The following is a 22,064-nucleotide window of genomic DNA, read 5'->3' as shown; positions in this document are numbered from 1 at the left end:
TCTCAAAGAACAAGTTGAGAACTGTAAACACACCAGAGAGAGCACAAAGCTCAGGGCTCCAAGTATCTACAAGCAGGACACAAGCTGAGAGTCCCTTTAAGTCAGGTAACAGGCAGCCTTGCTCCTGTTACAAGATGAGTTTCCATGGTTGCAGGAGCCAGGACTGTCTCAAACATTCACTAAAAATAAAATAACTTGTGACATGGGCCTTTATAAATTCCTCACCTGTGTAATTATGAGGGTTGGCACTGCCAGCAATGGACTTGTCTTTGCACTTTTTTTTCCCTTCAGGCTGCAAAAGAGGCCCAGCAGACAACTAATACCAAAGTGAGTACGATGATTTATCTGTGTGATTAATGCAGTCGAAGTGTAATTACTCTCACTGTTCTTTTCAGTCTGAAAGACGGTGTTTTAATTTCATTATCTATTTATCATCTCTGTCGTGAAGGGTGGGTTGCTATTCCGTTTGCTTCCTCTCTTTAAGATGTTATTTCATTCAAATGGACAGGGCAATGCAGCTCAAAATGGGATGTGGTTTGCACTGCTTTGGATGTCTTGTGCCGCGGCTGTCCAGTACGGACTTACCTCTTATAAATGATGCCAGAAACGTGCTCTGATTTTCTTGTTACTTGCACATTTCCTACAGTGCTGAAATTGCCTATGGGTTTGTTTCTAGAGCCCTGAACAGCAGCCGGGTACCTCTGTAAAATCAGAAAAAAACACTCCATCCTCCCAAGAGCCTCAATCAACTAAACACAACACGAAAGGCRCCGATGCCGCGGCCCAGCAGCCGGCAGCGGCAGCAGCTCCCGAAGCCCCCAGGGAGCTGCCCAAGGAGAAGGTGGCGGCGGCGCCCATGCCCCTCAGCAAGCTCTTTCGGAAGAAGGTAGGTCCACGTTGGGTGCTGGGGCGCTGCTCTTCAGAGGCCCTCGTGGCACTGAGTTGGTGCTGGGGACAAGCGCTAGCAGGGCAGGCACGAGAGGGACAAGCGATCCGTGCCACCAGGAACRTGCACACGAGCCTTGGGCAGTCACACCCAGGCACTGCTCTAAGGGTGGTTGGATTCCCCTGGAAAAGGGCTACAAAGCCATAGGCTTTGGAAGCTCTCGGTAGTATTTTTAAATGATTCCAGGGAAGAAGGGGTGTTGCTGTTTGTTCAGTTCAACATAGTTGTTAAAATCCCACAGATATTGTATTATTCTTCATCAAATTCTATCATTAATAGAAATGTAGCTGGATATAGTTTAGAGAGGTGAAGCTTTTATAAGAACTGTTTCATTTAGTTCTACATAGCTGAAAAACTGGGTTTTGCTGTGCCTGTCTTTATTCGGTAAAAATAGTGCAAACAAGAAAGAGCAGATCAAACTTTAAGCTTGGGAACTGAGACTAACTGCTGGGGAAARCACATTTTTTGTTCGGGTTAAACATTGATTTTCTAAGACTAATTGGGAAAACAAGCTTCCTGTTTCCACTATATTTTTGTGGTTTAGAAAGCTTTTTCATTTCATTYGAGAGAAGAGCTGTATTAAATTTTTCAGAATCACTTTATTTTGAATAACTGCTTTCCAGGGCTTCCGTTCAAGTTAAAATCCCAGAAATAAAACACTTCCAAATAAGCAGATGCTGGCTGAGCATTAGCCTTTGAGCTTGAGAAGTGATCTGATCAATAYGTATAAATTCCTGAGGAGAGAATGTAGAGAGGATGGGGCCAAACTCTTCTCGATGGTGGCCAGTGACAGGACAAGGGGCAATGGGTGTAAAGTTGAAACACAGGCAGTTCCATCTCCATGTGAGGAAGAACTTTTGACTGTGAGGGTGCCAGAGCCCTGGAACAGGCTGCCCAGGGAGGCTGTGGAGTCTCCTACTCCGGAGATCTTCCAAGCCCACCTGGATGCCACCCTGTGCGCTGTGCTCTGGGTGTCCCTGCTGGAGCAGGGGGTTGGACTAGATGATCTCTGGATGTCCCTTCCAACCTCAACCACTCTGTGATTCTTTTGCTATGTTTGYTCTGCTGGATAGAGATACTAGCGATACACTTAGAGTAGGTTACATGTTCTGAAAACCCAAAGCTTTTAGATGTTTACAAAGCAAACAATCATAATTTGCTGAAAAATAATTCTTGTGCAGGAAGAGGAGGTAAGAAAGTGTCATGAATCTCGAAAGGTTCTGGTAAGATTTTAAAATGTTATTTTGAGTAAACATAGTAAAAAGATATTTCACTGCTCCATATGATATAAATTCTATCCACAGTGAATATGAGCTCCCATATTTCATCTTGCACCTAAACTAGGTCTACATAATTACCCTATGTCTTTTTGCCTTACAACGGTCTTTACTAAAGTTCTAAGAACGCAAGCCCCTCAGGGTATAAACCTTTTACCAAAATTTTGTGCAGTTTGTTCAAACACAAGGTTTAATTTATCCTACATCATCATTAAAATATAGATGATTATCTCAGAGGATGGGAAGTGGTGTAGACAACTATAACTCAGTGTAGACTTGATTTGGCACTGAAAATACTAAGAGTTAGTTAAAACTTTCTACTCAAATAAAATAGATTATATGACTCATGACTTCAAACTTTGCAATATGAGCCATTTCTGCTTACTTTGAACTCCTTGCACCTGGAAGTAACCCGAGATAAAATGCTTTTATGAAATTTCTGGAGTAAATTTCTGCAGTGCAGAATTGAATTTTAAATATTTTAAATCAAGGAAGCTACCTGCTTGAGTGTTGAATTCTTACCAATAAAAGACTGATGTTACTTTACAGGATTTTCTTGACAAAGAAGAATATTATATTTCCTTTGATGAGAGACCTTGTTGACCCAGTCAGCTTGAGGCTAAAAAAATGAGGACAGATGTGAAAAAGTCTGTGAAAAGTACAGGGTAGACTCTAACGCAGCCTGGGTTGAAGATTCTTTCTTTCTAATTTTTTTTTTCCTGCAATGATTTTATCTTGCATTCTGGCACCCTTAATGTACTGCTCCTTTGCTAGGTTAGGGAGTCAAAGATAGCAACCGTTCTAAATAGGTGTGTAACTCACAGTAATGTGTAGTTCTTCTTTTGAACTAACAAACAGCAACCACAACACTCAATAGATCTAAGATTCAGATCTAACTTCTCCCCTTTCAGGCAACCTCTCAAATATCTATCTTCTGACAAGGTTTCACTTCAAAGTATTGCTAATGAAGTGCCTGTCAACACATTGCAGTTAAAGCTGCTGCTTTGACTAGAGATGAATAAGTATGTAAAGGAAGAAGAAAAAAAGAAGGATTTCTATTCAGCTTCTCAGATGAAAACCACTTCAACTGCATTTGTCCCATTTCCTGATCAGTCTGTCTAAGAATCTTCATACAAGTGTTACTCAAATATTTACCATACTACTATTTATTTTTAGCAAATACTAATAGTTTTTTAGCAAATACTGCTTAGCTATGCAACACATTTGTGTTGGAAAGCTGGCTCCAAGACCTTGTACATATCTGATCAGGGCACAGGTACATGACACATCATCTATATCTGATCAAAGCATGCAAATAAATGATGGAGGAAAGTCATTCAGGCAGTAWCATTTACATTCTTCTGTGACTCATCTTTAAAAGTAGATATATTTGCGGAAAAAAAAAGAAAAAAAAGAAAAAACAAATTTAAGCTGTTGCAATTTTGTTGCTATACAAACAAAAGGAAATCACACATGTTTTACTAAGGRGAATTTGCACCCAGCAATGTGGCTGCTGCTAGGAGAAGCAGAATGACACCTTTTACTGCTGAGCCTGCAACCATATTCTGCCATAGGAAAGAAAAGATAAGTATTTGGGTGGAGAATGTGAGCTATAAATGTTAAAATTGCCCAGGACTTATCTAGTTCCTGAAGCAGGAGAGAATGGCATTCTGGCCATTCTTTTTTTTTTTTTTTTTTTTTTTTTTTTTTAAGGATAAATGGCCCGAAGAAGAACTGTATTTTGAGTCAGATGAACTTGAGGAAAACTCACAGCACCATTCTCCAGGTCACAAAATAAATTACATCCTCATAATGATTTGTATGGTTAGAAACGTGGAAAAGCGAGTGATGTAGTAGCTGCGTCTGAAAACAAGGAGAACTTGTAGAAACCAAATGAGGACTCAGAGTGGAAAGGAACTTTGCACTGTAGTTGTTTTAAGTAAGGAAATTACTGAAAGAAAAAAAATCCAGCATATTATCATTGAGGAGTGGAAGAATACTYTCAAAATACAGCAAAACAAAGAGACTAGAAAAATACACTTATAAAACAAAATGAGGGAAGATATACTAAAATATTATTTTGAAAAGAGAAAAAAATGAAGGTAGCTCTGTAATAGGAATAACAGAAGACAGAGCTCATCTTACTTCTTCAAATAAATGTTTCTTAAAATAGTATTCTAAGCTTGGCAAGGAATACATTTTTCCTCAAAAAAAAAAAAAAAGTTAAACAGCAGTTCTGTCTCTTTGGTGCATAATAGGAATAGCTTGCTRACTTAGGTAGAACTTATTATAATTTATATCCACGTAAACTGGAAGCAGAATGTGGACATATGCAACTTATAGGCACAGGGATATAACTGATGGAAATGAGAACATGTATGTTGATAACAGCTGGGCTGTTTGTAAATTAATATTATAAACAAATTGCAGTTTCTGTCTCACAGAACTAGTTATGAAGTTTATCCTGTTTCTCCAAAGAAGAGTGTGCAACAGCATTCAAAGTTCATTGAGCATTTATTTTTGTCAGGCTTTTYCTATTCACCCTCCAGCTCTTCCCAAAATCATTCTTCAATATCTCTGGAATGCAAAAAAAGAAATCTTTCTTCCAGTTTTGTAAGGGAAGCGGAGATGAAAATAAAAACCTCTGTTCTTTAAAAATCTGTCAGGAAATGTTCTGTTTTGGAAGGGGGGCGTTTCTGGCTTATGAAAAAAAAATATGTGCAACTCCCCTGTGCATCTCCGGCTTGTGCAACGTGCCACCTTCTCGTGTCACCGGCCTCCAACCCGCCGTGGCAACCAGCCCTGTCAGCGGGAATGTGCTGATATCTTAGAGTTTCCTTTTGTGCCAGCATGTCTGAGTAGGTTGTTCAGGTTACATAGAAGTCGTGGAACCTCCAGATTTAGAGATAATTCAAAATTCAACTTGGCAAGTTCCTGAGCAACCTGATGTAATTGTTTTGAACGGGAGGCTGGGAGACCTCCAGAGAGACCTGCAGGGTTAGATAACTCAGTCTCAGAGAGCTGTATGTATACTTAAGAATAATTCTTGCAGATACTTGTAAGAAAATGACCATAAAACATCATTTTTAATATCAAGCCTCAGACTTTAAGCAAGATAAATGCAAAAACTTCGGTATGTCTAATACAGCACAGAATTAAATGAATGCATAGGTACATTGGTTAGTTATATTTTAAATTGTTGAAATTAAGTATTCTAAAACGTGATTTTGACTTTTATTGGAAATGTGAATTAAGTTTTCGATAGTATCCAGTAAGAAATCTATTCTTTAAAGTTGCTGATTATTCTAAACAAATTAGATACTCTGAGTAGGTAACTATCACTTGGTTCTTTTTCTTTAAAACAGTGCATGTTGGTATGGGCATTTCTGCCCGGGATGCCTTTGGTGTCAGCAGTGACACTAAGGCCACGGCACAGACATAGCTGGAGACAGGGCTCATTGGAGATCCCAAACTGTAATCTCTGCAAGAGGTTACAGCCTCCAGAGGCTCCATTGCTGATTTATCGAGACCCTTTTCCAGCCCACGCAATGAATCACTGCCTTCAAGCAAATAAACGGTGAATTGATTATATGTATGGGTGAATGAGGCAGAAATATAGATTAAAACTATTGTAGATTGATTATCTCAGAAATGTTCATAAATATAAATTAAATCTGCAGTTCCATGGGAAAGGGGCTGTGACAGTCATCTCAGCAGCAGGGGGCAGGGAATATTTATTCCCTCATTGTTTTTCTTTCCCCCAAAAAACCCTGTTCATTTCATAAAAGAAAAGGATTAAAGAACAAAATTGAATCTTTAGAGGTACAGGGAACTGCCCATCTCATATGTGGTGCACAGTCCTGGTCCCTCCAGCTCCTAGTAGAGTAGAACTAAAAGGTACAATAATGAGAGAAAAAAACACATTAAGGTATTGAATGGCTTCTGTAGGAACAACAACTATATAAATTAAGGCTTTCTGGCCTAGAAAAAGAGCTATTGGAAGGGAAGATGCCAGGAATTTAGTGTGACTGCTGTCCCATAGACAGGTGAACAGGGAGGATCAGTCACTATTTCTCAGAATGGAAGCAGTAGAAAATACCAAGTGAAATTATCTGTTGATAAAGTACATTTTAAGAAAACAAAATAAAACAAACAAGAAAAAATCCTCCACTATTTAGTTGTGGAGTTAATTGGCATGGGATGTTGCTGGGTATCATTTCTCTAGGAGAAGTTCATCAAAGGCTGTTTAACCAGAGACACTAGGTAGGTTTCACTGAGTTGAAGCTGACTGGAGAAGCATGTGAGGGCAGTGTTACTGCACTTGCACTGTAGGACACGTACAGAATATGGCACTACAATAAATCTTTGCTCTTACCCTGTAAATTGTTCTTATGTTCCTCATGTGGGTAGAATTTTGTCAAAGTAATCAGGAATGCATCAAGAGTGAGTTCCTGTAAGTACATGTAAAGTTTGTGAAATATAAATAGTGTGTGATATATTTACAGCAGTTCTCTTCTACAGTAACCATAGGATATATTTAAGCTGTTACTGTGCAATATATTTAAGGAGCCTGTTCCTGAAATGCCAATACCTAGGGTAACTGCTTCCATTTGATTCACTATTGAAGGCTGAGAGTGTAACTTCCCCTGCCTTTATGATGTACTGCACCTTTCTGCACTTGTCCGCAACATGATAAAGGGCTTGTTGCAGGTCCAATTACTTGGTTATTAGCATGATAATAGCTCATTCTTTGTAGGAAGAAGGAAGATGCTTATCTATATAGTTACAGTGAGATAGGAATTATTTAGGGATTCCTGAAGACACAGAAGGAAGTGTTATATAGCAGGGTGTTTATAAAAGACAGAAGAGTTAGCTAAGGAAATGTGCATTTAGCCTCCAGGCCAGCCCTGCCGCTAAGCCCACTAGAGCACTAGCCTTGAGAAGCCTGTGCAATGGARGTATGCAGAAGATTAATAAATAAATCTTATCCATATTTCAGAAGAATTTATAAGCTGCGTGCCCCTGGTTGAAGCACTATTCTAATAGGAGGAACTTCTCAGTAATACACAAAAGCTCAGTGGGACCCAAACTCTTCTATGAAGACAAAGTTGCTGAGTTCTCTGTAAGTTCTCTTGAACTCAAATGAGACTATGCAAGAGAGTCTCTGTGACCCATGAGGTTAGGTGAGGAAACAGGGGAGCTACTCAGCAACCCTGCACCTCGAGAAGTCATTTATATCTTTGCAACTGGAAGGCACCGAGCTGTGGCCGCGATGTTTTGCTTCCATATTTCACTCTTGAAGAAGGATGCTAAACAGGGATTTAACAAGTAATACTGTCTAAAGTATTGCATGTAGATTTTCTTTTTAATTACTTAATGCAATTCCTGCTGTAATGTGCATACTCCTGGGTTTGATCTTTCTTTCATTCTTGCTGGTTTTATCCAAGTGTTTTCTACTCTTGGCTTGTAATAGTGTAAGTCTTGATAATTTCATTTCAATTCTGCTTTAAACTGTAACCAAAGAGAAATGATAGCGTTTGGGAACTGGTGCCACAATTCAAAAAAAAACAGTTTCTTTAAAGTAAGTGTTTTGAAAAAGCCTGACTTGTACTTGTTACATATTTCCTTGAATTGTGATGAACAGAGTTCCTTAAGAACCTGTACAGCTGCARTGAAGCCTTGAGAGAATCCTGTCATACCAAGTTCATTCCTTGTGTACCAGCCCACTGCATTTCTGACATRCTGTGACTGTTATTTCTTACAAAAAGAAAAGAAAACTCACTGATTAAGGCTGATTTTTTTTTCTGCATTCTTAATATTTGCCAAAAACTAATTCCAGAGCCCATCGGAAGAAGCAGAGATTGTAAGCAATGAAAAAGCCGACGCGTCTTTAGAAGCAGTGGCTCCTGCTAAAGAGGAAAATAGAAGCGCAGAAGCTTCAGAAGTGAAACCTAGAAAAGAAGAAATCAAGACCCCCAAAGCAAACCTGCGGAAATTTTTTAAACTGGTAAGCAGGGCGTTGTGCATTTCAGCGAGGTAGTGCCAAGCCAGGGGGTGGTAGCCTGGGAAAAGCTGGGAGCCCGAAGCAGCGCGGAGCGGGCAGCCGGCCTCGTGGGTCCCCCGGCGCGTTTCGTGTCCTGCATCTCCCTCTCGTGGCTCTYGCAGGGACAGTCGTGGGGCTGCCACAGCTCCCAGCGCCAGCCCAGGAGGCTTTTAATCAGCTTCAGTGGCCCTGGCCTTTTTCCGCTCTCCAGGTATCTGCTGTAATTTCCTCAAAAGAGTGTACAAAGGTGGCCAAGAAAGGAAATAATCCAAGGCTAGAACTAACACTTGCGTGTTTGAAAGCAACTGTAACAGGTCTAAGGGTTTATATAGCAATTTATCTTGTTTTGGCAGGTTTGCAAAGGAGTCTAAAGAAGATTTTTATTTTTAATCAGTGTTGTTTACCTTTAGCTACATGATATACAAGCTAGAGTAGCTTACACATTAGAATTGGTATACAATTTCCTCTAACACTGTCTAATAAGCAGGCCACGATGCCTGTACCCTCCAGGTACGTGTCCGTGCAGCTGAGAACACCCTGCTGCCACAGGTACGGGTGCTGAGTGCACAGGTGACCCCCAAATCCTTATTTTTATCTTTTCCTACTTCCAGAAGTTTATCCTGTGGCTTTTACTCTTTCATGGTTTTGGTAGCCTCAGCACAACATATGATGGGAGCATTTCTCTTTTTTTTCCTTCAAAATTAATTTACCACACGGACATTCTGGTATATCTGAGGATCTAACCTAATTTTTTTTTAGATAGCCAAGAAACTGTGCATCCTACAAGCCTTTGATTCCAGAGGACACTTACCAAAATTACTATGTCTGGAAAATCTCAACTTTATTCCTAAATCCCTATCTTTGCAAGGGGCCATAGAGGCTGGTCTCCAATACATGTTAGGAATGCAGAGTATGAATCAGGCGTAATATGTATCAAATACTAAAGTCTGAGACAACCACAACTTCAATCAAAAAGAAAAAAAAAATAAAAGCCATGATTAAAAATAGAGGCTGTGCTCCACACCCATCTTAGTCATCGTGGAGAAAAACACCAAAAAAAGCCAAACCAGAGAGCTGTGTTACAAAGTGGCAGCTGTAACACTTCTAATCAGAGCTGAGACTCGGTCTAGATTTGGCCAGAAAGATAGAACTAGGAGACAGACAAATCCTCACCCATTGTATTAACTGTATGCCCTGCCTTGCAGCTTTATGAATCATTCTGTGTTGATTTACTCTATGTTTGACTCAGATCCTAATTATTTTAATATTTCTATTGTCTTTGAAACATGTCCCAAGTAGTTTCCAGTGAATAATTTTAGGATTACTGGGTGGTTGCTGTCCCGCGGCACAGAATCCTGGCTATGGAGCTGTCACAGAGCTCTGTGCTCTCCCTGGTCACCTGTCTCACTTAGTTTTGCTATTTCTGATTCCTAGGGCAGGCAGAAGGACTGTAAGTGCTCCTGAACAACTAGCCTCTGTTAAGCTTCTGAACTAATTATTACACCTGCTGAAAATGAATGGAATATTTATGGGTTCAAAGTATTTGCTGGCTTCTCCATTTAAAAGCTTCATCTCCCTTCACAAAGTCTTGATTTTCTTACAAGAAACTATGTAGGGAAAACAGGAAAAAGTTCCAGTGCTGTGGGAAGAACAGCTGGGATAAGGACTGTAGAGAGCAGCTCCTCAGGGTCCTCTCTGCCCAGAACAGCTGCATTGCCAGGCTGTACTGCAAGGTATAATTTCCACTCAGAAATGGTCTGTCTACACTGTGCTCTTGAGGTCTGGCAAGCCTTCAGTAATAGCCATAAACTGAAGGCATTCCTGAGCCAGCTTTTAAATAACTAGCTCACGTCCTGGTAGCTGTGTAATTCTGGGACCACAGAGCTCAGAGCAGAGTCATTTCCACCTTTTTTTGTGGGCTGCCATTTACAACCTCTCCAATCTTCATGCTAATGTCATTACTCTGATATTCATACTAATGATAGTTAATCAAAAAACTAACTCAAACACATGAGACTTTACACTGCATTTCTGACTACAGTAAGAACGTAGAGCTGGAGGGACGCAATGAGATGCCTGGCCCGTGACCATTCCCCTACACTTGCTGGATGATAAAATGACTTAACATGTTTGCATCTCTTCTACACAGTTCCATCTTTCACTTGCAAAACTAGACAAGCCTCAATCAGTACCTGAAAGTACCTTCTGCTGCACCATCTTACACAGGTGGCTACTGTGCCAGGAGGCTTCTAGGGCAGTGAGGAGTGTCTTGAAGAGGTAGCAGAACCTGCATGGAACCTGCTACCCGTGTGATGCAGGTCATTGGAACCTCTGGCACCCTGTCTCGGGAGCATCCCTACTGGCTCTTTGCAGTGGAACAAGTGAGGAACGATAAGATCTTAACAACAACAAGTGTTTTAGGTCTCTGCAACAACCAGGCTTGTCAGCGGGGACAGAATTTGCTGTGCTTCCTTAGTAAAACTCACGCTCCTGTTTGGATCTATTTTGTTGTTCAGTCTCCAACCTAGCAATAGGTTGACTATGGCTATAGTTGCTGAAAGAGATTGACTTTATTTTAAATTAATATGATCATCTACTGTGTTTCCCTTCTGCTTGCAGAGGATGATCTAAAGGTTTCTTACTTCATAACTTTCTGAAAAGGAGACATTTGCACTTTATTTCCTTTGATATTAGCTAGCTCCATAAGTCAGGATGCTAAATGTGTCCTTTCATGCCTTCTTTTAAGTGAATAAGCAGATAGAGAAAGGTGGAAAAAGGCAAGCAAATTAGAAAAACACTGAAGGAAATACTGTTTATACTGTGCATAGCACACTGGTACTCGGTGCTAGCCAGTGTTTTAATAGGATAAAAAAGAAGATATAGGGATTGGGTTTTTTTTCATATCAAGAAAATCCAGTTCATATTGAGAAAATCCAGTGTTCTGTTACACATATTAACAACTGAGATGCCTACTAAAAGACACCTTATCTTCTTAAGAGCTGAGATTCAAATTCAGAAAATTAAGTTTAACTTTACTTCACACTCTGCTGCCTAAGCAGGCAAGTCAGTTATTCTCTGTGTACCTTGTACCCTTTGTACCCTTTGGGGACTGGGAGTACATTTAAGTAGTAAAAAAAAGAAAGAGTAGGAGTAAAAAAAAAACACACACACACAAAAAAGAACAAGCCAATTTGATAGCGAAATTTGCCCGCTTAATATTTGGTTATCAAACAAGATAGAAAGTCCCTGCTTATGACATAAACCATAGAGCCCTCTGCTCCAGAAAGACACTGGAGGAGCTATCTTTGTCTGTGTGCCTGGCGAGAAGTGCCCAGTGCTACATGCGTTGTCATCTCCAAGAAACAGTCACATAGCTGGAATTGTTGCATGTTCTCAGGGAAGCTAAAGAAAAAGGAGGTTTGTCCATGTGGATGCCAATGAAAACCACGAATTCTCAGTAGCACAGTCTACMTTATGCAGACTTAAGGAATGTCAGAAATACTTTTCCTCATACGAAACACCCCTTCTGTACTTCTCCAACATTGGTCATATTCCCAACCTTGATTATTCTCCAGAATAGAACTACCTGCTGTTCCTCTGCTGGGTTAAACTGCTTGATCTATTTAGATTATTTTATACTCAAGGAATTTTTAAATCATCAGAATCATGCTGATTCACTTCTATTGCCACAGCAAGCAGCAAGCACTGTCAGGAACTGAGCTGGAGCAATCCTAAATGATCAAAACCTAGAGTAAGAAGGCAGTAGTGCTCCTGAGCCAAACCTCTACAATCATTAGATAAAAGTTTCACTGAAAGCAACAGGGAACTTTGTCTAGATCAGGTCCTCAAAGCCCTTACTCTTCTATGTTGGTCTGATGAAAGCTCAGAGCAATTATTAAAAGGCTGCCTAAAGCTGTTTTTCTTTTTTTAAAAAAGAAAGAAAAGCAAAGTGATTGCTCCTATAGCATAAACTTTCTCAGCATCATTACAGTTCTCTGAAGGCATTTAAATAGAAAGGCAAGCTAGATCTTATCACAGAACATCTTCATACACTCTGGAAGGAGCTACTAGTGTGCAGTGTTGAGACAGACCACACAGTGCTTCCTCTCCTCCAATTCTACAGCTTCTCACACAGATAAACCCTGTTATGAGCATAAGCGTGCAAAAGGCTGAGAAAGACAAGTTCCAGAAGAGTATTTTTCTCAAAAAATGAATTGTCACAGAGTCATTCAAGTTTTTATCATGCTGCTATGTATCAATTTTCTATGGTTTTATAGGAAAATCAGATGCTRAAACAGATCCTTGGAGTAACATTGTACCTAGGATTGAGTTGATAATGCTGCAAGTAACAACTCTACGAGCTGCAGAAAACCACAAATCCGCCTGATCTATCTTTAGAGCAAAAGTCACATCCTTTCATTGTTTTCATTGAACTTATGCTATGAAAAATGACATTTAAATTCAGGCACTTTGAAATTCTGGAGTTTATTTTACGCTTTACTACTCTGTGGCTTAACTGATACTCAGGAGAATACCACATTGAACCCTCTAACACACTTTTAAATTAAACATGCACCCACCATCAGTTTTGTTTGCTTTATATTACTAGTAATAACCAAAGTCCAATMTAATTGTCATAGATCTTGTAATATTCACTCACTGAGCCAGCTTTGTCAAAGAGGTTTTTGTTATTTTTAAGATACATATGAAGGGATCATATCTTAAAAACGTCTTTCAGAGTTAAAGTTTGCTTTGAATGACCTGTCTGGGCTGTAGCCTTGGGCTCGGCTTTGATTGCTGCAGCTGGGTGCAGCGGGCATTGGGCAGAGCTTTTGCCCTCCTGCACACATGCATTGAAGAGAAAAGGCCTAAACCAGCAAGTGGAAATTGGGGAAAATGGCTAATGACAAAATGCAAAATATATCAATGAAGCTGAATAAGCTTTAATTATTCCCTATATGGACTTTATACGATGGTTGAATAAAAAGGAAGTCCCAGCTAGATCCTGTAAGATAGGGCTGTCTCTGGATCGCAAGCAGAAGCTCTCTTCTCGAAAAGAAACGTTGCCAGCGCTGGCTGGTTTATCAGTTGACATGGTATCTGGTCCATCCCATTTACATTTCTCAAGYTTAAATGGAAAAATCACTTTCAAAAGGACAATCATGTCACATAGGAGGGAACTAGCAAAAATCTTAGAGATGTGAGTATTTCAAAAATGTCAGTAGATGCTCTGAAATGTCTGGTTCTGTTTTAATGCTGTAGAGAACATCCTTAAATTGCACTTTTAATTGTTTGATTCATGTGTTTTTTTCATATTGAATTTATATTCAAACCAAGAACCTAGTTAGAAGCCCTATAATCCTTTGTTATTTTAGTCAGTCAAGGGTGATGGAGGGACTTCCAAATCAGAAGAGGTAAATGGGCCAAACCCCAAWCACCAAGTAAGTGCCTGAATTTTTTTCGTTGTTTGGTGATGGGCTCCTGTCACCTCCTTCCATACAACTCCCAGCTTTGGAAATGTAACCATCACTGCCAGGAAATTGTCGCATGTTACGTTTGATGTATTTATCTATTTCTTTTATTTTGCTTACTTACCTGTTTATTTTACCCATTCATCCTAATAAATACGCTTTTAAGAGTCACTGTCAGATTAAAAATCAWGCTTTTTTTTCAAGTGCTTTTCTTCTATTAAAATATAATAATTGTTTTATGCTSAGTTTCGTTTCTCTCTCTCTCTTCCTATTATTTTACTTTCTGCACAGTCCTTTGCTTAGGCAGTGAAACTAAGTACAAATATCTAGAATAATTTTTATTTTGTAGATTTATGTTTGTCTGATAAGATCAGAATTATTTATATGGAACTGTATGGAAGAATACTGGAAGTGACAATGAAAACTTTTCACTGAAATTTAAGAAAAAAAAATCTTAGTCTTTGTTCTGTGATTCTTTTGTTTGTAAAATTTGAACCAAAACTTTGGTGACCRTTATGTGACATTCTTTATAGGTTTGAAAATACTTCAGAAAATCAAATTTTCATTGGAAATGCAAATACAGTTCTTTTTTCTGAGTGAAACCCTCATCTGCTACCCGTCAGCTATTCAGCACAGTTAACACCACCTTTTTTTTTTCAGACTAAGTATCAAGCAGTTWCTTTCTATTTCTTAAACCAACTTCTTAAGTCCTTCTTCTCTTACTTACTCTGTTATAAATTAGCATAATTTTGCTATATAAAACAGTTCAGGAGAAGGATGTATCTGTTTTAGTGACTTTTTTTCTTTTTTAGAATTTGCATTAAACAATCTCCTTAAATTTCTCTGTACTGTTTCTAGAATGCTGCGATTCCTGTTCACTTTTCATTACTGCCATTACTGCCATTCTTCATGCATTAGAACATTGATCCAAAACCCACTGAAATTTATGAGTTCTTTCTTTTGCCTTTAGAAAAGAGCCTCGGATTAAGGCCTCCTGTAACAYGACAGGGAAAAATACTATCCCGTTAATCTTTTATTATTTTTTTTTTCAGTGGCACTGTTAATGCCAAGAGTTAAAGCAATCTGTCAGGTGCACATCAACCTTTAGAATAAGAAACATTAACATGTTTCATTATTCATAGCTTTCACTTTGTATTTCCTGAGCTGCTCCCATCAATATAAAATATGCCAATTTCCTGCCTTTCAAGGTTAATATGAAACACCTCAAAGAGATTATCTGATTTTTTTTTTTAATGTTATTTTGCCTGGAAAATGTATTATGAATATTTTTAAAGTGTTTTGTTTGACTAACATCAAAGGCCCCAAACTGCTCATAGAAATAGTCCTGTTGCATCCAGTTTGAATTTGAYTGCAGTACCGTAACTCCCAGGCACTTAGATAATCCAACTCGTGTGGTAAGGAAGATTCTGCTCTAATTTTTCACCCACAAAGTAAACCCACAGATTCCACAGAGTGTTAATATAGGATAGAAGTCATTCTGGCACCTTTGAATGCAGACATATCCAGTATTTTGGGCAATGTGGTTACTTCTGAATTGAATGTACACATCTGCAAGTGCACTGAAGAGAATCACTGCCAAAGCAAACCAGGGCAAAGCAGAGTTAGAAGGAYCTTGTCAAGCTAACTGGCGAGGTGGTCACTGAGTGCTTCCCCTTCTCGTGCTACAGTGAGTCAGAATGAAAAACCAGAATTAAATTTGTSATTATGAAGCTCCATTCCCCCTTGTAATGAAAGGGATTCTGCAGCCCTTGGTGCTCCAGAGTGCATCCAAGCAGGTCTCTCTCCTCCAATGAGGAGGACAGGCTGCAGCTCGTGAGCAGGGTCCATGCGCGAGCCCGAGCAGCCCTCACAYATTTTGACGTTATTGAATTGTCTTTAATAGACTTGCTCTCTAATTAAAAAACTACTTGCTCTCCAATTGCCTGTCTCTGGTGCATGGGCTTATTGATCATAGCACTAGGGCTGCACCTCCAGATTCCATGCAGTGTCTTCATGTCTCTGCTGCAGAACTGGAGCAAAGAGAAGCAAAAAAGCAGCCTAGCTTTGGGAGTGCGTATTTTGCGTGTAGAAGCAGACAAATCCAGATATGAGCAAATATACACCCACATGTAAATGTCTGCCCTTAGAGAAACAGGCAAACACAAGCACATATTTTGTTGAGGACCGAGTGCATTCAGTTTTGATTACTCAGCTGAAGTGGTTGTTGCATAAAAGGTTCCAATAACTTTTTTTTTTTTTTTTTTTTTTTAAAGATTAGGTGGGGGGAAAAAGGAGAATCAAGGAAAAAAAGGCCAGTGGTAGTATTGTTACTGCTTTCTCTTACTTGCTTACCCAAGAAGTCCAGAGATTGGGTTGAGAGCTTTTTTCTACCATGTCTGATAGATTTATTTGAATATTATTCTTGCAGAGGTTCTCATTTCAGATTTCTACCTCAAATCATGATATCTAAAAAATTCGTTGTTTTTAATGAAAGCTAAGCTTGTCATGTGGGCATATAACTATAGGCTTTTAGAAGAACACTAAACTTTTCAAGAATAATGAGAATATCCCCAAAGTTGGGTAAAATGCCTATCATTAGGTGCTGAGCAATCATCTAAATGCAGTTGTCAGATTCCCAGCATTTAAACATGACAAATTTGTAAAAAAAGTARTATCATTTTTGGCATAAGAAAAAATAAAATCCTCTTTGCAAGCAGATTTGCTAGCAAAAATATATCTAGTCATTTGCTACTGCGGAAAGTTTCATTGTCTTATCCTCTTTGAGAGATCTGAATTTCGTCCTGTGAACTTCAATCATATCCTGTTCTTTTCTGAGTTTCAGAATCTTTGACCTTACTATAAATAAGGTGCTCTTATTGTGTTTATCTTTGGACTATTCAATATCTCTTCTAATGCACTTGTACATGGAATTTTCTGTAACACTGGCTTTCCATAACCAAATCATGTGTTGTTAATTTTTGGTGGACTGTTGCAGTTTTATAGAGGGGACTTGTTTTTATCCTTTACTTTGATGCCATTTACTTCCTTTCTCTCTCAAACCTTAACCCTGCACTTTTCAGGTGCTTTTGCAGGCTTGGCTGCAGAAGCTCAGGGAGTCACAGTTGAAAGTGCATGTTTGTGACTCTTTGCATCTTTCCATGCATGTTCTCTGCCTCCTAAAGCAGCTTTAGCATAGACATATATTAAGATAAAGTCTATGCAGTAGTGGCTTTATTTTGCAGCCTTGGCTTATAAATGATTCTATCCCATCTCCCTATGAGCATTTCCTAAAGTTGGGGCTGCAGGACTCAGTCCAAACTCTTCAAATGAAAACCTGTTGCATAGCAGGACTTCTCCCTGACAGGTGGCCTTTCATTTTTTAATGTATTTATAGATCACCTGCCAAAATGTTTACATCTCCTGCTAAAAATAACCATTGTTTGAAACTGCTTTAGACATCAAACTCCACAGAGAGGCCAGTTGCCCCAGCTGAAAGTGAACCTGTGGGCCAAAAGAGCAAAGAAAGTTCAAAAGACAAGAAGTCGGCAGTGGAGCTGAGCAAGCAGAGAGGCACCAAACAGGAAACCAGAGAGCAGCCAGACTCCAGAGAGCAGCAAACAACCGAGACCGATTCCCTGCAGAACGGAGGAGATACTTCAAAGGAGCCCTCCTTCAAGAAGCCAGAGAAGAGGCAGTCCTTTGGAGGGTTTTTTAAGGGCCTTGTACGTTTCATTTTATCCTATCTTTAAGTTATCATTCAGCTGATTTAAACACCAGCCCCGCAAGTTGCTCAGCACGTGAGACTTGTGCTCTGGTGCACAGGGCTCCAGATGGCACTGAGGGTGCAACTTTACAAGCAGCTTGTGGGATTAAGGCCAGGCAACAGCAAGTTTTTAGTCAACGGCAAAAAAACACTCGGCCCTCAGGGTACTGATTCACAGGCACTAGCAAATTGCCATGGGACAGCTCTAATTGTTCCCCTGCGCCTGTTTTAGAGGTTCATGCCCTGGCTACATGGATGACTCAACTCYTCCTGTAGCAGGTATTGAACCACCTACAAATTATAGTGTGTGTACTAAGGAGAAGCAAGGATGGGTAGATTTACCCAGGTACATCTGCCTGCCTGGTTCCACTGCTGCTCTAAAGCTGCACGGGCAGCCCCTGCAAGGAGGGATTTTCTCCAGGACCGCATGCAGAAGTCAGTGCAGCAACAAAACCATAGGTCAGACCTGGGACTACCCTTCCAGGCGCAGGGCAAGAGAGCCGCTTTCCATTGCTTTTTATAAATCAATTGAAAGGAAGCACTTTACTCCTTTTTCCTTGCAATCTGCCATGACAGCAATGAATTCACAGAGCTGTAGGGTCATTTTGAGCATGTYTTAGAGGCTCATTTGCAAACTGAGCTTCATCACAAATTCTAAGTGCTGCAGAGAACTTAAACTGATTTGACTACATTACCTGCAATGCTGGTTCCTCTGAGACACACAGAGTTTTTCTCTCCTCCTTGCTCCGCTTCTAAGGCTGTTATGAGAGAAAGAAAAAAAAAAAGCAGTTAGGCAGCCCTCTGGCCCTGAAAGAAAAGTCAAGTAATGCATATCGAAATGGTTACACTGATTTGAAAATTAGCTCCGTTAGAACACTCGGTTTTAAACTTAAACAGTTAYACAGACCAAAATGACTCATTTTAAGGCAGATGTTTTTCCACATCATAAGAAGTGTTTAATTTACACACATTTCACAGAATTACTCTATATCCTACAGAGAGCTATTTGCATTACCAAAATAATTGCATGTTGGCAGGGGGATTAAGAACAAAAGAACAAACTCTTTCTGTGGGATTTATTAATAACAGTCCAGCCACTTAGTTCTGCTTTTTGTGTCTCACCCCACTACTCTGTGGTAAAATCCTGATCCATTACAAATCAGTGGGATTTTTCTGTAGATTTCAATGGAACAAGGAAGTCACAGAGCTCACCTGTAGTAACCACTAACTTCCACTGACTTCCATTAACCTGTGGCACCCACTGAAATCAGGAGGAGAAAACTTTTTGTGTTAATGTGAAAAGGGACAGGCTGTTGCTTTATATTTATCTGTATTATTATTAGCCAAGTGAAATTATCAGACGCATGTAGCATGTGCATGTGTAGTGTTCTTTCCTCACCCAGCTGTCTGTCTGAAATCACCCTCGTGCACAACCATGGGGAGACTGTGCAACACGTGAGTCAGGTGCCCAGCCCTGCTCTGTGCTGGAGTCTTCTGCAATGGGTGTTTGAAACTGCCCCTCTCCAAGCCCAGAGGTGAAATCTGGAGTTCAGTCACTTTAACCACTTAGAAATGGTAACAGATCCCTTATGTCAACTGGAGGAAAGGGGAAAGAGACACACTTTTCTGGCATAGATTATCTGGAAATGGGTAAATGTTAACTGYCTCTATTATTTCTAGAGATAATTGAGATTTGTTTTCCTGGTCTGGAGACTTGCTGAAATTAAGTACTGAGAGGCTTCCTCTGTCCAAATTCTCACTGAAGCCAGTGTGTGAGAAAGAGCTTCTCCGCTTGTTGACAGTTGCTCTGTATTTTGTATAATGTCATTCCCACAAACTGTATCCTAAAATCTTTTGTAGAGTTTAACAATAGATACAAATTTAGAATTATTCCAGAGAGATTAGGAAGTGTAAGCAAGCAAGGAAACATCCTTTCAAGTGCAAGTTCTTAAAAGACTCAGAGAGATGCAGGAAAGGTATCTCTGATTCAAAGGGGAGGAGAAAGCTTTTGATCACGAGAGGAAAGATTGTACAGAAGTAAAAAGGAGACCATCTAAAAGAAAAAGAAAATGGAGAAAAAAGGCGGAGGAGGAAGAGATGCTCTGTGAGATAGTTTTGCATGTTCAAAGAATATGCTAGACAATTTGACTGTGTAGCCCCTTATCTTCTGCTGTATTTATAGGGGCCAATGGGATCCTTACATCTTTTATCCCCCATTAATAAAAGATGGCACCTAAAAAAAATGTTTTGATAATGATATAGCTGATTTAGTCAGTCTATTGTGCTTTTGAACTGGGAAAAAAACAACCTGTTCCTAAAGTGACTAAATGTATATTCCCATTGCACTGGGCATTCTAGTTCCTTTATAAAAGAAGAAATAAATTTAAAACCAAAAAGATAGGAAAATATTTCACAGAGAATAACCGCTTCTCTTCCTGTTTCACTGAGATTACCTATACCTAAGAAATCTATTCTGCAATAGTTCCAAAATATAATCTTCAGATTTCTTAAGTGATCAAACTAAGTCTCAGGAAGGTGTAATCATTAACCTCATGATTACATAAGGAAGAAACCAGTCCCGGAATTTCTCTTCCAGATAACAGCTCAGGTACCTGCTGACAACTTGGCTGAGACAATATTGAGCTCTGTGAAGAGGAAATGGAAGATAGTTAGCGGGACACCCAGGGCTCCCCCTAAATTCTGCACAGCTATTTCAGGAGCCGCTACTTTAACTATGTTCTGTCCTGAAGCTGTTGATTCCTGTGGGAAAGCACATAGTGCTAAAGGATGTCAGGGTGCAGGAACGTGCCTAATGAGAACCTTTCATTTCAACTGGGCTGACAAATGGTGAAACTTTTGATAGAGACAGAGCCGCTTACGCAAGAAGCAGTGTTAGGTAACAGCTTGCACAGGTTTGGCACAGACACTGAGGTCCAATGCCTGTTCCTAGAGCAAAAGGGTGAATTTATAACCTRGATAATTAGAAAGATTTTTTTATTTACAAATAAATAAATAAATAAATAATACCCTTCTTTTCTGAGCTGAAATAACTTACACTGAAGTTAGTGGAAGCTGGGAGCACTCAGCCTGCAGAAACTATCCTGCTGGCCTATTTCAGATATTAGCATACCTGGTATCCTGACAAAAGCTTCTGATGTGCACAAATGGAAAAATAAACTACTCCAGCTCTGTGACATTCCTGTGCGCTCACTTTAAAGTGGCCTGCCTAAGTTAAGCATGTTCCAGCTTAATCAGCACAGAGGAGGACAACTTGCACTGAGCTTATGAGGGTTATGCAAAGTAATCAACAGCAAGTTGTGAGCATGTGGTACGTGTGCTTCTGAACCTGAAAGCAGAGCTGGAATTGGTCTGTGAAATGCATAGGAACAAAGTTCTATATTTCACTTACAGCTTGGAAATTCCAGTTTAACAAGAATCATCGGTTAGTCTCCTTCAAAACTTCCTGTTTAAATCAGGAAGGCACCCTGAAAATGGGTGCAGCAGGGAGACTTTAGCACAGGGAAGTATTAACAYGTGAAACTGTTCTGCAAATGTCTAAATGAGTCAAAATGGTGATTAGCTGAAAGCAGCACCTAGTTTGCACCGTTTATAGAAAGTACAGCGATTGATATCATCTTATTTGCTAGGTCAGCTTAGAAATGGTTTATTATCTTTATTAAAGCTTGCACAGGAACAGTTACAGCTGGCAGACCCCARGTTAATCTTGTTATGTAGGAAATCACATAACAGATGTCTAGACTGTTAGGATTGCTGGGCAAATTTAGAATAACTAGTTCATTTGGTCGGGTTTGATAGACATTGGAACCTGTTACACTGTCTATTATCAAGTGTCTTCTGTATGCGGTAGGACATTAGGAGCTAAAAAAAAAGCCCAAAAAACACACTCTGTTCCAGTGCCAGTTCCAAATTCAACACTGCTGGAAGCAGAAGCAAGTACACTGCATTTGTGGAGCTGTCACTGCCCATACAAGCATGGGATTGCAGTTAGCAAATAGCAATTCTTTTAGTCCACTGTGATCATTTGCTTCTCTTTTTCAATATGGGGATTTTCAAAGGTGAAAAATTAAAAGGATACAAATGAGTTCAAACCTAATAGAAAGAAAGAAAGAAAGAAAGAAAGAAAGAAAGAAAGAAAGAAAGAAAGAAAGAAAGAAAGAAAGAAAGAAAGAAAGAAAGAAAGAAAGAAAGAAAGAAAGAAAGAAAGAAAGAAAGAAAGAAAGAGAAAGAAAGATCATTGTTCCTTAAAAGGAATGAGGAAGATCATTCACTCTCTTAGTCTGATACAGAACAGTCCCATGGCGACTTGAAGTGATGAGTCAGGTTTCCCATGTGAAATATACAGTGTGAGAAGACAACTCACATTTAATTCTTTACAGTTCTTCTTGTAGGGAACGCATTTAGCAGTAAGCTATAGCTGTGTCACTACATTTTTCTGCTATGCATGCACTGAGATAGGCATCTGGCTACATACAGGATTTGCATCTACAYGCAGTGTTAGCTGTAACCCCTGAAAGAGTGTTTGTGGATCCATTTTGCTGTCCCG

The 22,064-nt window shown here is 39.6% G+C and overlaps 1 protein-coding gene across 1 annotated transcript in view; it reads left to right on the top strand.

Moving 5' to 3' along the window:
* Window positions 1-22,064, top strand: part of BCAS1 (breast carcinoma amplified sequence 1) — a 45,066-nt gene that overhangs the window by 21,286 nt on the left and 1,716 nt on the right. The window contains exons 7-11 of the mRNA XM_026041891.1: window positions 292-327; window positions 677-886; window positions 8,063-8,230; window positions 13,642-13,707; window positions 17,193-17,459. Coding sequence (XP_025897676.1) covers window positions 292-327; window positions 677-886; window positions 8,063-8,230; window positions 13,642-13,707; window positions 17,193-17,459 — 747 coding nt within the window. The remainder of the gene's footprint in view (window positions 1-291; window positions 328-676; window positions 887-8,062; window positions 8,231-13,641; window positions 13,708-17,192; window positions 17,460-22,064) is intronic.

The sequence above is a fragment of the Nothoprocta perdicaria genome, unplaced genomic scaffold (assembly GCF_003342845.1).
Source record: "Nothoprocta perdicaria isolate Ctin4 unplaced genomic scaffold, notPer1 scaffold_3, whole genome shotgun sequence".
In the NCBI taxonomy this organism is placed as follows: domain Eukaryota; kingdom Metazoa; phylum Chordata; class Aves; order Tinamiformes; family Tinamidae; genus Nothoprocta; species Nothoprocta perdicaria.
Note: the sequence above shows the minus strand (reverse complement) of the source record. Positions and strands in the feature narration are given on the sequence as shown.